This window comes from Salvelinus namaycush, chromosome 35, assembly GCF_016432855.1.
Source record: "Salvelinus namaycush isolate Seneca chromosome 35, SaNama_1.0, whole genome shotgun sequence".
In the NCBI taxonomy this organism is placed as follows: Eukaryota; Metazoa; Chordata; class Actinopteri; order Salmoniformes; family Salmonidae; genus Salvelinus; species Salvelinus namaycush.
The window spans coordinates 31423876-31439692 of record NC_052341.1 but is presented as its reverse complement, the minus strand read 5'-3'; the positions used below and the strand labels follow the sequence as shown (position 1 = coordinate 31439692).

The 15817-nt window shown below is 41.6% G+C and overlaps 1 protein-coding gene across 2 annotated transcripts in view; it reads right to left on the bottom strand.

Annotated features, from left to right (window-relative positions):
- The window catches only part of vti1a (vesicle transport through interaction with t-SNAREs 1A), a 176293-nt gene that overhangs the window by 117988 nt on the left and 42488 nt on the right, over positions 1-15817 (bottom strand). For both annotated transcript variants that reach the window (XM_038974861.1, XM_038974862.1), the window contains exon 4: positions 14603-14680. In XM_038974861.1, the coding sequence (XP_038830789.1) occupies positions 14603-14680 (78 nt within the window). The remainder of the gene's footprint in view (positions 1-14602; positions 14681-15817) is intronic.

The window sequence follows — 15817 nt, the reverse complement described above, 5'->3', positions numbered from 1 at the left end:
ATAGGGATGCATATATACAGACGCATACACATTGACCTATAAATAAATACCTTCCATATACCGTGCTTCCTGAAGAAATAATGGCCTGTTATCGAAATAATTGTTCTTCTCATGCAGCTAAACATCAAGTGATTTAAAAACAGTCCATGATAAATATTGTGCGTCTGCGAGTGCATTGGTGCGCGCCCCTTCCCCATTTCCGCGTATGCCTTTTTATCTGACACCTACATTTGAAACAAAGACCTTCTTAGGAACTATAAAAATTGGATTTGTTTTTGTTGTCCCCCCCCCCCCCCCCGTTGGAGAACCGCACTTCAGTTGTAAGTTATTAACAGACAGCCCCAGAACAATGCAGCCGCAGCTCAAAATATGTCTTCCTTCCATTTTCTGCTGCCTTTTATTAAATATCAAACACCAGTGGTTACTATCACCATTTTCCAAAGTTCAGATGATTCCTTATTATTTCAATAAGGGGGGAGAGTCGAAGTGAATACTGATGACAGCTGTGATTCAGACTGACTGTGTGATCTTCTCCGCGGTTTGTTTGGGACTTGTAAGACGAGGAATTACAAGTGTCAAACAGCTGTGAATATGGGTGCTAAATATTTAAACATGTTTTCCAGCTGAGGAAAAAGTATAGTTTTTAAAAGGGGGCTTAAGTATGTATAAGCTGCGCCAGCCTTTGATTCAAAAGCAGGAAGAACGGGAGGAAAAAGGAGTAGACAGAAGGGTTGTGATGGTGAAGAGGGCGCGAATCAAACCAAATTAAATAGCAGTGCGTTCCAAAGGGGAAAAGCAGGTGAGGTAATGAAAGGTGTCTCCTGACCTGGGGCAACTGGGAAAAGCACTGTGTGGAAAAGCACTGTGTCAAGGTGGAGGGAAGGGGAAACAAAAGCAAATGAAAAGAAGTCTGGAGAGAACAGTAGTGAGGGTTCTAAATTATGAATGGACGTGAATGGAGGCTTTGATAGAAATGGTATGAAATACAACAAAAACATTCACAAATGCTAAGAATCCTGCATATACACATTCACAGACGCCCTTAAAACACAAGCACACACAAGCTCAGACAACAGCCTCTCCCTCAATGATAGCAAGACAAAGGAGCTGATCGTGGACTACAGGAAACGGAGTTCCGGGCACGACCCCATTCACATTGATGGGACTGTAGTGGAGCGGGTTGAGAGCTTCAAGTTCCTCGGTGTCCACATCACTAAGGATCTATTGTGGTCCGCACACACCAACACAGTCGTGAAGAGGGCATGACAACACCTCTTCCCCCTCAGGAGGCTTAAAAGATTTGGCATGGGTCCTCAGATCCTCAAAAAGTTCTATAGCTGCACCATTGAGAGCATCTTAACTTGCTGCATCACCGCTTGGTATGGCAACTGCTTGGCATCAGACCGCAAGGCACTACAGAGGGTAGTGCATATGGCCCAGTAAATCACTGGGGGCGAGCTCCCTGCCATCCAGGACCTCTTGGGGCGGCAGCGTAGCATAGTGGTTAGAGCGTTGGACTAGTAACCAAAAGGTTGCAAGTTCAAATCCCTGAGCTGACAAGGTACAAATCTGCTGTTCTGCCCCTGAACAAAGCAGTTAACCCACTGTTCCTAGGCCGTCATTGAAAATAAGAATTTGTTCTTAACTGACTTGCCTAGTAAAAAAAAAAGAATACCAGGTGGTGTCAGAGGAAGGCCCCTAAAGATTGTCAAAGACTCCAAGTTATAGACTGTTCCCTGCTACCGCATGGAAAGCAGTACCAATGCAGCAAGTCTGGAACCAACAGGACCCTGAAGAGCTTTTACCCCCCCAAGCCATAAGACTAAATACTTAGTTCAATAGTTAACCAAATAGCTACCCGGACAACCAGCACAGACCCTTTTTACACTATATATTTTTTTTGCTTTCACATAAGCTGCTGCTACTGTTTATCATCTATCCTGTTGCCTAGTCACTTTGTTCCTAGTTATTTGTACATATCTGTATCTACCTCAATTACCTCATACCCATGCAATTCGACTCAGTACTGGTAACCTGTGTATATAGCCCAGATTTTGTTACTCATTGTGTATTTCTTATTACTTTTATTATTACATGTTATTACTTTTCTACTTTTTCTAAATGTTCTCTCTCTGCATTGTTGGACCAGTAAGGACCAGTAAGTAAGCATTTCACTGTTAGTCTACACTAGTTGTTTACCAAGCATGTGACAAATACATTTGATTTGACAGATGAAATGCAAATATCATGTTGCCTATAGCGATGCTCCAAAATATTTGCTTCAGCATGGCCAATTCATCTTCATAAGTATATTTTTGTTTATCGCAACAATGGATAGCAACAGATATTCCTGTGGACAATTAGGAATGTGTCTTGTTCTTGTTCCTGAATGAGAATTGAAAAGAGGAATCTGGTCAGCTAACAGAATGAGTGATGATCATTTAACTCGAGCAAGTTCACACAGACCTACACTGAGTGTACAAAACATGAAAAACACCTGCTCTTTTAAGGAATGATTTGTTAACCTTGAGACAATCGAGACAGGGATTGTGTATTTGTACTATTTAGAGGGTGAATGAGCAAGACAAAATATTCGTCTTTGAGCGGGGTGTGGTAGTGGGTGCCAGGCGCACCGGTTTGTGTGTCAAGAACTGCAACGCTGTAGTTTTTCCTCTCTCACACTCAACAGTTTCCTGTGTGTATCAAGAATGGTCCACCACCCAGAGGACATCCAGACAACTTCACACAACCGTGGGGAAGCTTTGGGGTCAACATGGGCCAGCATCCCTGTGGAACGCTTGACACGTTGTAGAGTCCACGCCCCGACGAATTGAGGCTGTTCTGAGGACAAAAGGGGGTGCAGCTCAATATTAGGAAGGTGTTCCTAATGTTTTGTACACTCAGTGTATATCGCTAATAAACCTACAGCAGAAGAAACAACCGCCGTTTGCGGTCTGTTTGAATATAAATGGTGAATGCAATGTTTGAGCGTACCAAACTGAACTCCAATCAGGTTATATAATACATCTCATGTCAGCCCATGTGGTCTTTCACCAGCTATCAAGCAGCCCATGGCCACCAACCATGCTCACACCCAGCCAGTGTTCATTTGGGTTCAAACCAGAAGGGACAATTCAATCGCCTCTACTGTCAGTCTCATCATATAAAACTAAGTACTCTGCCTATTCAACGGTATCCTATAAGAAACGTATTGAACGGCGGAGTAGCAATGGTGGGGGGGTGGCATCAAGGGGTCCTGCTGACGGTGCTAGATTGTTGAGCGAGGACTGCAGATAGGAGATCCTCTCTATGATCACATTACAGTGACAAAGCTTCCACAGGCCACATGTTACACAAAACCATATTACAAAGTCAAAGATATGTACTGTACAGGCCAACAAACACAAAAGCTGGAGGATAGAAAACTCTGAGGCAAGATCATTTTGAGCCTTCAAAGACATTTCAACAAATCAAAATCAAACCAAATTGTATTCGTCACATGCTCTGTCAACAACAGTGAAATTCTTACTTACGGGACCCTCCCACCAAAACAGAGAGAAAAATAGAAAAATAACAAAATAATTTCAGCATCCGAACACCAACAGTGCACCCGCAATTTGATGAATGAAAGATACATCAGTTACAAAACACCTACAGTACCAGTCAAAAGTTTGGACACCTACTCATTCAAGGGTTTTTCTTTATTTTTACTATTTTCAACATTGTAGAATAATGGTGAAGACATCAAAACGATGAAATAACACATATGGAATCATGTAGAAACCAAAACAATGACTTAAAACTTCACTAGGGTAGGGGGCAGCATTCGGAATTTTGGATGAAAAGCGTGCCCAAATTAAACTGCCTGCTACTCAGGCCCAGAAGATAGGATATGCATATAATTAGTAGATTTGGATAGAAAACACTCTAACGTTTACAAAACCGTTAAAATAATGTCTGTGAGTATAACAGAACTGATATGGCAGGCGAAAAGCCGAGGAAAATCCAACCAGGAAGTACTATTATTTTGAAAGGCTGTTTTTCCATTGAAAGCCTATCCACCATACAAAGACTTAGGACCCAGTTCACAAGCTCTGTGGCTTCCTCTATATGTGGCCAGTCTTTAAGCATTGTTTCAGGCTTTTACTATGAAAAATGAGGAATATACAGCACTTTCAATCAGTGGCCAGTGGAAATTTCCATTCATCAGCCATGCGCCTGATCGGGAACGCGCCTTTCTTGTTTCTCCTTTCCTATTGACGAAGCTTTTGTCCGGTTGAAATATGATTGATTATTTATGACAAAAACAACCCGAAGGCTTGATTTTAAACATCGTTTGGCATGTTTCTACTAACTTTTATTGTACTTTAAAAAAAAAACTTTTTGTCTGGACATAGTGCCTTAAGCATTCGGATTACTGGACAAATCGCGTGAACAAAAAGGAGGTTTTTGGTCATAGAGGGACATTACCAAACAAAACGAACATTTATTGTCTAACATGGAGACCTGAGACCACCAGATGAAGATCATCAAAGGTAAGTGATTCATTTTAATGTTATTTCTGACTTTTGTGACACTCTCCTTGGCTGGAAAATGGCTGTATGGGTTTCTGTGGCTAGGTGCTGACCTAACATAATACCAAAGTGTGCTTTCTCCGTAAAGCTTTTTTGAAATCTGACACAGCGGTTGCATTAAGGAGAAGTTTATCTTTATTCGTATGTTTAACACTTGTATCGTTTACCAATGTTTATGATGAGTAATTCTGTAATTTCATGTGGCTCTCTGCACTTTCACCGGATGTTTGTTTGAGACAATGCATTTCTGACCATAACGCGCCAATGTAAACTGAGATTTTTGGATATAAATATGAACTTTATCGAACAAAACATACATGTATTGTGTAACATGAAGTCCTATGAGTGCCATCTGATGAAGATCATCAAAGGTTAGTGATTAATTTGATCTCTATTTCTACTTTTTGTGACTCCTCTCTTTGGCTGGAAAAATGGCTGTATGGTTTTCTGTGACTAGGTGCTGACCTAACATAATCGCATGGTGTGCTTTCCCAGTAAAGCCTTTTTGAAATCGGACACTGTGGTTGGATTTACAAGAAGTTTATCTTTAAAATGGTGGATAATACTTGTCTGTTTGAGGAATTGTAATTATGGGATTTCTGTTGTTTTGAATTTGGTGCCCTGCAATTTCACTGGCTGTTGTCGAGGTGGGAAGCTAGCGTCCCACTTATACCAGAGAGGTTAAAGAAATCAAAATATATTTTAAATTCTTCAAAGTAGCCATCCTTTGCTTTGATGACAGCTTTGCACACTATTGGCATTCTCTCAACCAGCTTCTCCTGGAATGCTTTTCCAAAAGTTAAGGAGTTCCCACATATGCTGAGCACTTGTTGGCTGCTTTTCCTTCACTCTGCAGTCCAACTGATCCCAAACCATCTCAATTGGGTTGAGGTAGGGTGATTGTGGAGGCCAGGTCATCTGATGCAGCACTCCATCACTCTCCTTCTTGGTCAAACAGCTCTTACACAGCCTGAAGGTGTGTTGGGTCATTGTCCTGTTGAAAAACAAATGATAGTCCCACTAAGCGCAAACCAGATGGGATGGCATGTCGCTGCAGAATGCTGTGGTAGCCATAATGGTTAAGTATGCCTTGAATTCTAAATAAATCACCAACAGTGTCACTAGCAATGCACCCCCACACCTCCTCCCCCTCGCTTCACGGTGGGAACCACAAATGCGGAGATCATCCATTCACCTACTCTGCATCTCACAAAGACACAGCGATTGGAACAAAAAAATATTAAAAAATGGACTCATCAGACCAAAGGACAGATTTCCACTTGGCCCAAGCAAGTCTCTTCTTCTTATTGGTGTCTTTCAGATGTAGTTTCTCTACAGCAATTCGACCATGAAGGTCTGATTCATGCAGTCTCCTCTGAACAGTTGATGTTGAGATTTGTCTGTTACTTGAACTCTGTGCAGCATTTATTTGGTCTGCAATTTCTGAGGCTGGTAACTCTAATGAACATATCCTCTGCAGCAGAGTCAACTCTGGGTCTTCCTTTCCTGTTGCGGTCCTCATGAGAGTCAGTTTCATAGCGCTTGATGGTTTTGCGACTGCACTTGAAGAAACTTTCAAAGTTCTTGAATTTTCCGTAATGACTGACCATCATGTCTTTAAGTAATGATTGATTGTCATTTCTCTTTGCTTATTTGAGCTGTTCTTGCCATAATATGGACTTGGTCTTTTACCAAATAGGGCTATCTTCTGTATACCACCCATACCTTGTCACAACACAACTGATTGTCTCAAACGCATTAAGAAGGAAAGATATTCCACAAATAATAATATATATATTTTTTTTAAATAATAAATAAAATAAATAAAAATCTCCCCAATTTCGTGGTATCCAATTGTTAGTAATTGCTATCTTGTCTCATCGCTACAACTCCCGTACGGGCTCGGGAGAGACGAAGTTCGAAAGCCATGCGTCCTCCGAAACACAACCCAACCAAGCCACACTGCTTCTTAACACAGCGCGCATCCAACCCGGAAGCCAGCCGCACCAATGTGTCGGAGGAAACACTGTGCACCTGGCGACCTTGGTTAGCGCACACTGCGCCCGGCCCGCCACAGGAGTCGCTGGTGCGCGATGAGACAAGGATATCCCTACCGGCCAAACCCTCCCTAGCCCGGACGACGCTAGGCCAATTGTGCCTCCCGGTCGCGGCCGGCTGCGACAGAGCCTGGGCGCGAACCCAGAATCTCTGGTGGCACAGCTAGCGCTGCGATGCAGTGCCCTAGACCACTGCGCCACCCGGGAGGCCTTACAAATTAACTTTTAACAAGGCACACCTGTTAATTGAAATGCATTCCAGGTGACTACCTCATGAAGCTGGTTGAGAAAATGCCAATAGTATGCAAAGCAGTCATCAAGGAAAAGGGTGGCTACTTTGAAGAATCTCAAATATAAAATATAAACTCAGCAAAAAAAGAAACGTCACTTTTTCAGGACCCTGTCTTTCAAAGATAATTCGTAAAAATCCAAATAACTTATACCATGCTTGTTCAATGAACCATAAACAATTAATGAACCTGTGGAACGGTCGTTAAGACACCAACAGCATACAGACGGTAGGCAATTAAGGTCACAGTTATGAAAACTTAGGACACTAAAGAGGCCTTTCTACTGACTCTGAAAAACACCAAAAGAAAGATGCCCAGGGTCCCTGTTCATCTACGTGAACGTGCCTTAGGCATGATGCAAGGAGGCATGAGGATTGCAGATGTGGCCAGGGCAATAAATTGCGATGTCCATATTGTGAGACGCCTAAGACAGCGCTACAGGGAGACAGAACGGACAGCTGATCGTCCTCGCAGTGGCAGACCACGTGTAACAACACCTGCACAGGATTGGTACATCCGAACATCATACCTGCGGGACAGGTACAGGATGGCAACAACAACTGCCCGAGTTACACCAGGAAGGCACAATCCCTCCATCAGTGCTCAGACTGTCCGCAATAGGCTGAGAGAGGCTGGACTGAGGCCTTGTAGGCCTGTTGTAAGGCATGTCCTACCAGCAACAACGTTGCCTATGGGCACAAACCCACCGTCGCTGGACCAGACAGGACTGGCAAAAAGTGCTCTTCACTGACGAGTCGCGGTTTTGTCTCACCAGGGGTGATGGTCGGATTCGCGTTTATCGTCGAAGGAATGAGCGTTACACCGAGGCCTGTACTCTGGAGCGGGATCAATTTGGAGGTGGAGGGTCCGTCATCATCTGGGGCGGTGTGTCACAGCATCATCGGACTGAGCTTGTTGTCATTGCAGGCAATCTCAACGCTGTGCGTTACAGGGAAGACATCCTCCTCCCTCATGTGGTACCCTTCCTGCAGGCTCATCCTGACATGACCCTCCAGCATGACACTGCCACCAGCCATACTGCTCGTTCTGTGCGTAATTTCCTGCATGACAGGAATGTCAGTGTTCTGCTATGGCCAGCGAAGAGCCCGGCTCTCAATCCCATTGAGCACGTCTGGGACCTGTTGGATAGGAGGGTGAGGACTAGGGCCATTCCACCCAGAAATGTCTGGGAACTTGCAGGTGCCTTGGTGGAAGAGTGGGGTAACATCTCACAGCAAGAACTGGCAAATCTGGTGCAGTCCATGAGGAGGAGATGCACTGCAGTACTTAATGCAGCAGGTGGCCACACCAGATACCGACTGTTACTTTTGATTTTGACCCCCCCTTTGTTCAGGGACACAATATTCCATTTCTGTTAGTCACATGTCTGTGGAACTTGTTCAGTTTATTTCTCAGTTGTTGAATCTTGTTATTTTCATACAAATATTTACACATGTTAAGTTGCTGAAAATAAACGCAGTTGACAGTGAGAGGACGTTTAATTTTTATCCTGAGTTTATTTCAATTTGTTTAACACTTTTTTGGTTACTACATGATTCCATGTGTTATTTCATAGTTTTGATGTCTTCATTATTATTCTACAATGTAGAATATAGTGAAAATAAAGAAAACCCTTGAATGAGTAGCTGTATACCAACCAGTTTCCAATCAATTCGCTAATTTTTCATGTGGCACGTTGTATAAATTGTGAAAGGCTCACCTTTCACCGGTACAGCGTACCCCCACTCTTTGTTTTACAGGGACGCCGTACCAGACCGCCTTACTTTCACCACTGCTGATAACTGACCACATCACCTCCTTTATTGCTATAACAAATACAAAACCACAACAAAGGGCATTACTACTACACCTGACTATACAAGACTTACAGTTAGTTCTAAATGAAAGTAACAAGGGCAAAATACGGAATCCACTAATTAGGCATGATATTGAGCAACCATGATTGCTGAGCATAAAGATGTTGATGGTATAGTGGGTGGTTTTTCTCAGGGTTGCCACCTGTAGCACTGTCCTGAAGTGTACTTTATGCCAGCCTTTTCCTCATGTTAGTTTTTCTGAAAGCACACTCTTTTCAAAACAATCTTCCTTTTCAGATTTTTACAGAAAATGGCTTGAATTCATCCCCCTAAAGACTCATAACAGCCTCACCAATAGCCTTGGCCTTATGGCTGCAGAGATGAGTGCACAGAAATCCAGACGGAAAGGAATCTAAAAACAGGAAAGGCAGAGAGGCACTTACCTCTTCACGTAACTTTATCAACTGCCACGTGAAAGCAAAGAGAGAGAGAGAGAAATAGAGGGAGGAAGTGAGAGAAAGATAAAAAGAAAAGACATGGCAGGAAGCAGATCAGTCATGTGACTGGGTACCGAATTAACCTTGACGATTTATCCGTTTGCATGTTTAGCATTTAGAAATCACAGACAAACACATTAAACGACGCTAAACACGAGACTCATGCAGACTTTTTTGAACAAACAAAGATCAAGTTCTCTCGCTGTCACATGAGACAAAGAGAGGGAATGGATTGCTCGACTCGCGGTGTCTAAACTAGCACCATCAAGGAAGTCACATCACAACACTTGATGTGTCAAAAAGGGAGAAGAAAATAGATCCCACTCTGTACAGTAGGAAAATACAGTTTGGGTACAGTATGCATAGAAGCTTGATAGAGGGAATATCTCTATTTTATATGTCCCGGTGGAAAATAGCAAAAAAAGACATGCCTTTTTTTAATTCTAGATTGTGAAATGTAGAGCCAATCCATTGTTTCCAATGTGTCCATCATTGGTGACACATTGTCAATATTTCATGTTCCTTATGTATTGCAATACAGATGCCTGCTGTGTATACATAAAGGCAGAGACTATTATTAGGACAACTGGGAGTCATTAAAAATGAATCTTTGCATTAGTTATTCATTTTTGATGAAAAGAGTGTCAAATTCAAGCAGAGTAAATAGAAAACATCCCCATGTCCTACTGTTGTTACCTTATCTTTAATAGAGACACAGACATTGGAGGAGAGCAACGATTCAATTCGAGCTTAATCAAGCTTAAATCACTATTAAAAAAGGATGCTTCTGCCACAACCTGTTCTTTATGTAGGGGAAAGACATGGAGAACACAAAATCATTTAGTACAGAAGGGGAAGGACAGGTTTCTTAATTTGTCATCCGTTGCAGGTGATTTTTTTTAAATCTCAATTTCTTGAGCGAGATTAAAAGGTTAGCAGATCTGAAGGGAGGCTCAGGGCCACTATTACTCTCCTCTAATCTCACTTTGTATGTGGTGGTCATTTTGAATTTTGCTAGTTTGAAATCATTTGCTATCAGAAAAGAGGCAGGAGGACTTGGATCATAAATTATACAACGGGATTGTCGAGAAGAAAGAAGAGGCTCGGTGGTGGGATTGATGTTAAACTATTGGTTGTCGTGGCCACGGTCGTCAGGAACGACAGGCTAGGCTCCTCCACGCTTAAGCGTTTTCTGAAAGGTGCTCGCGCCGAAGAGTTAAAGACGCAGCCACCCGGTCGGTAAAAATGTATGAGCAATTGAAGCACAATTATGTCGGTGTAACTGTAATGTTACATTCTACTCTGATGGATGTCTATTAGGATTTGAGAGAGCGAGAGAAAATATACACAGCCATATCTGGAGTGGCTCCATCAGTATTATTGTCTCTGTTCAATAATAACAATATATATAAATATATATCTATATTTTTTATAGCTAATATATGGCTATATACAATAGTAGACAACTATTCTTTAAAAAAGTATATTTATTTTAAATATATAGAATATCACAGTTCTTACCACCTTAATTCAAAGTAAAATGTCCAATTGTTGTTTAAATACTTGTATGTACTTTATTCAGCTTTCCCCAATTAAATTAGGAAAGGATTTCCAATAACAAATATATCATAATGTATTATTGTAATTCTGTAAACAGAGTTTAAAAAAGGAAAACACGATGGAAGGGCAAATCTGAAGAAAATGTCCAAAAAGTTAGAGAATAAATGCAATCCAGCCCGCTATCAAGCCATATAGTATCTCAGATGCGTGATAGAATGACAGAAAAGGAGTTGAAGAAAATATGCAAAAGTAAAACAGCTTAATGTTTGTCTGCTGAGAGCTTCATTTTAGTGAGCCACTGGCCTTGAGGAACTTGGCAGCGACAGGCTAACAAATGGAGAGAAAAAACATTGCAAAGAAATACGATTTTCTTCACTCTTTCTTTCGGTGAGAAAAATGGGCCACTTTGCAGACAGGAAACTGTCCTTTATTTCGAAGGTCACAGCCCCCTGCGTTGAACGCATTATTGAGGAGGCCGAAGTTTAAAAATACGACACATATGTGGCTATTTAGGGTTTGAACAGGCCAGCCAGAGCTGCCGATCACTCGCCGCAGCCCTTCCCTCCAATTCAATGAGAACCAAACAAAACTTGTTCCATCTTATTTGTGCTGCTTGGCCGATTGTAAGTCCTCGTGGAGGATTTGCTGAAACTATATATGAGGGGTTTTGTGCTTGGCATTCGCTTTTTTTTCATCCATCTTTACCATTCTTTTCAAACGTAACCCACCAACGCTAGCTTTGCTTGAGAGAAATAAAGTGTTAAACACAGAAAACTGTAAATGTTATAATTACGGCTCCACGAGCGCCTTTCCTTGTGTTTTTGTAATGCCAGCCAGTATTCAAAATTGCACTGCTGCAATTTTTCTGTTATGATAATCAGCAGATTTTTCAAACAAAGATTTTTTTATTCAATACGGAATTCGATACAAGTGGTAATCTGCTTCCTTTGTAGCCTGTAAAATCTGGTCCATGCCGGCTCAAACCAGCACAATCTCTTGTGGCCAAGCCTTCTGCTGTGACTGAAATCGAAACTATTCCGTAGAGTGTTCGTGTGTGGTAGGGTGTGTGTGTGTGAGTTGCATGCCGAGTGAGAAAGGGGAGAAAAAAAAGTGCAACGGTAGACTACCACGTTATTAAAAAAAAAATAGTGATAGCGCCATTTCAGTCTCTGTCCGCATACAGATAACGAATAAATGCCCAACTCTATTAAATCGTTCTTTAGCCATTATCGCAGGGCCAACACTCAATTTTCAGAACTCCCCAATTTACTTAGCTATAAATCCTTGCCATGTAACGAATAGATTTGTGACTGGTAATGATCCGTTTAGCCAGAGCTATATGAAATGATCCTGAACTCTTTCAGATCGTCAGGAATTAAATTGACCGACTTGCCCAAGCTCCCCCATCTTTCCCATCCTCTCTATCGCTCCCGTCTTGTTCGATCAAAAAAAAAAAAAAAAAAATGACGTTCCGAGCACTCCACTCACAGCAAGACCAAGTGTTATCTCCAGAAGTTTTTAAAATGGAAATGAGGTAAATATGGCACCATGGTAAATAGAAAAATGTGCGTGTGTGTGTGTGAGACAACGTCTGTTTTACAATGTACAAACATTAGAATTCTGATATTGACTCAACTTATAGTACAAATGTTATGCTTTGAGCATTCAAGATTCTGAAGCAACTACCTAAGGAATAGGTAAACACCAAACCACAGGTCTATGGTTACTGAGCAATACAATGGTTTAAAGATGCCATAAGTTTGTTCTAGATCTATAAATCTATAAAATAAACTGTTGTATTTTGTATTTAATTTTTTATTTGCTTATACACGTTTCCTAAATGTGTCTTACTAAATGTGGACTTTCTTCTCTGGTTCAGGGACAATTTGCCTCCCCGTGCTTTCCATTCGTCCTTCAGGGTTATTAAATCACTTGAGAAAATACAAGGTTTTGTCCGAACCATGGAGGATATTGACTTTGTGGCTGAATGACAAAACATGTATTATAATTAAACTACAACAACAACATTCCTTGACATGTTAGCTCTCTACAAAAAAAAATGGGATTACTTGAAGGCTGGACAAATGAATTATCTTACAATGTACTTCAAGAAACATTCACCCAGAGATTTAATAGTAGGGAGGTGATATCATTTCAAATAATGATATCATCGTTCAACAAAGCAGCATAACAGACTAAAAACAACTTAAAATGCATGCATCTTAATATTGTCCTTCTAGATGAGCTCATCGGGGTGGTTCCATTATTTAAACAAATTATTATCCTATGAAAAATATTCTTAGGTCTATGAATAATTATTTCAATAATGGGGTTCATCATCAATTGTTTTTAATGAAAGGGAAATATATATATATTTGAAATGTGGGTCATAATTCTTTTTTTTCTTTTCCCTTTGACAAGATTTTGATAGGAACCATCACCGTCTTGAATGTGACAGTTCTGGCAGCAAATCCACTTCCAACTTCTGTATAAAATGTCAGAGTCACTTCTGTGTCTCACTAATTTGCAGGGAATATGCATATCCATTACACATCTCGGCTAGCGATACATATGTTTGCAAGATGTGCAGTGCATGGGTCATCATTGAAATGGTAATAAGAAAGCTATCAAAAAACGAGAGAAAAAAAAACGAGACAACTTTATTTAGCTCTGCTCAACTGCAGACCATCTCACTGTACTTTTACAAAGTACTGAGGGACTAAATGTGCCTACGTGCATATTTCTCCCTCTGTGTTTGTCTGTGTGTGACTGAGACACGCGGCAACTATTGCAAAGTTGACAGGATCATTTAAGGTAATATATAATTAGTCAAAGGACGCTGGTCAGAGTTGTGAGTGTCTGTTTGTGAGTGGCAGCTGTGCAGGTGAGATACAGGCACCACGTCAAGTGTTAAAAAGATGGTTTGCGTAGCTGTTGTGGTGTTTCTTTTTGACGCAGCACTTCAGACATAATACAAAACAATCAAAGTTTAAAGAACATGTGGCATATTTTGGGCAATTAAGATCACCATTTAAGATCTTTGCTTTTGTTTTTCCCTTTCTCATATTCAATATGACTGAATCAATACAGTTTTTGAAGGCATTGTTCATTTCCCACGTCTTATAATTTTGTGACAATGGAAGAAATATGGCTAATTTGCTTTTTATCTGCTGTTTGTAATCCATTGTATTGAACTCCAGCACAGTTTAAATGAAACGTTAAATTACATTTCAATGTTCATTGCAAAATTCACCATACACCTTTTCATGAATGTGAATACATTTTCAACTGTAATTGCATAGAATTATAATATTAAATTCGACGATTTTCAATATCACTTGCAACAAACTATAACGAGTAAAATATAAAAACTGTCAGTGACTTTTTGATACTAATGCTTATAAACATTGAACCTGAGAATCCTATTTATCCTGAGTGTCTGCATTGTGTGGTTTCGCCACCCCTGGTGTTTAAAGGAGTGTGAAAGACACCGTTTGTGGGGAGGAGGTTGGTTGTGTGTTTGTGTGCGGCTGATAGTGTGTTGGTGGAGGATAAGTACACAGACGGCTGGAGAACAACTGTGGGGGGGTTGCCCCAATCTGGCGTTGCCCAGATGCTGGGCCCAGGCCTGGAGCCCATTCAGACCCTGGGCAGCTTTGCATTAAACAGTGTTCCTTCCGCATGACTTAGTGCCAATGCTGCGGTGGCCCTGTTGGCCCTAGGAGGTGCCCCGGGAGGCCCTGACCCTTTCACACCCAGGGCCAGCCACCCACACTGGGGACCGGAGGGGCTTGATTAGCACCTTACCTGACTCTCCGAGGAGCCAGCGTCTTCCCCCAGGAGCTCGTTCCGCACCTCATCACTGTAGGCGATACGTGACCTTTTCTGCAGGGGGAGGAGGAAGAGGAAGGAGAGAAGATGAAGAAGACAGAAGAGGAGAGAACAGAAGAGGGGAGAAAGAGAAAACAGCGGGGGGGTGGGGGGGAATAAGCCTTAGTGGAGTTGTCTTGGAAAAACATAACAGGCATTTCTTAAGCACGAGAGCCCCCTAATGGACCCGACTGTCAAAAAAAAGGCAATGCACCTGCGGTTGTGTGTGTGCACACTTGCGAAGTGATCTAGTACCAGTGAAATTGTAGAGATGTCCCCCTTTCCCACTTAAATAAACACAATCTGAAGAATAAAACCAACTACAGAGGGCTCTGGCACAGGGGCAGGGGCGGGAGATGTACAAGGAAAGTATCACTCGTCAGCGCTAAACCTTTTCTGGGGGCTGTCACTGCTGTCAGCACAGTGCAGTGGCAGGCTCTGTGATATTGCCGATACTGGGACTTAGACAGGGAATAATTCATCACCCATTGGCGTTCCATCAGATTTGGGATCCCTCTCCCTCTCCTCTTCAGAAGGGGTGGGAGAGGGAATGCCATGTCCCCCCCAAAAAATGACAAACACTCTTCAGTGTGCCACCTCCGATGCTGAAGGAGCAGGCCATGTGTAGCGCTTGTTTACAGACACCAACAGAAAAAATAGCCCGCTTCAAATGCCCTCCAAACTATATACACAACAGCGGAGAAAGAGAAACTGTTTACTAAGCCTCCTTGTCTTTTCTTCTCTTTCTGCCTTGACAGGACTTCTGTGTGGGCAGTGTGAGGAGAGCAAAATCACTGGGAAATATGGGCCTAAAAATTGGCACATCTATCCTAAGATCTTTCGAGACTCCTGCTTTTGCCAAATATTTTGTCTATTTCCTGTTTAGAATTTGTATTTAGAAGTTCAATCTAAAAATCACATTGTTTAACAAATATAGTAACAGTGCTACAGTATTTTTGAAGAAATAAGAATCAAATCTCTAAATCATTCATTGAAATAAAGTAGAGAAAAATATATAAATATCTGTGTCACCACGTTTTTTAAAAATGTATTTCCCCGTAAACTTGACCAGTGAGTGGAAAGCCATCAGGGAAGTGGTTTGTGTTGTTATTGTGACAGTGAGGGACACAGCCACAAGAGTAATTACCGAGT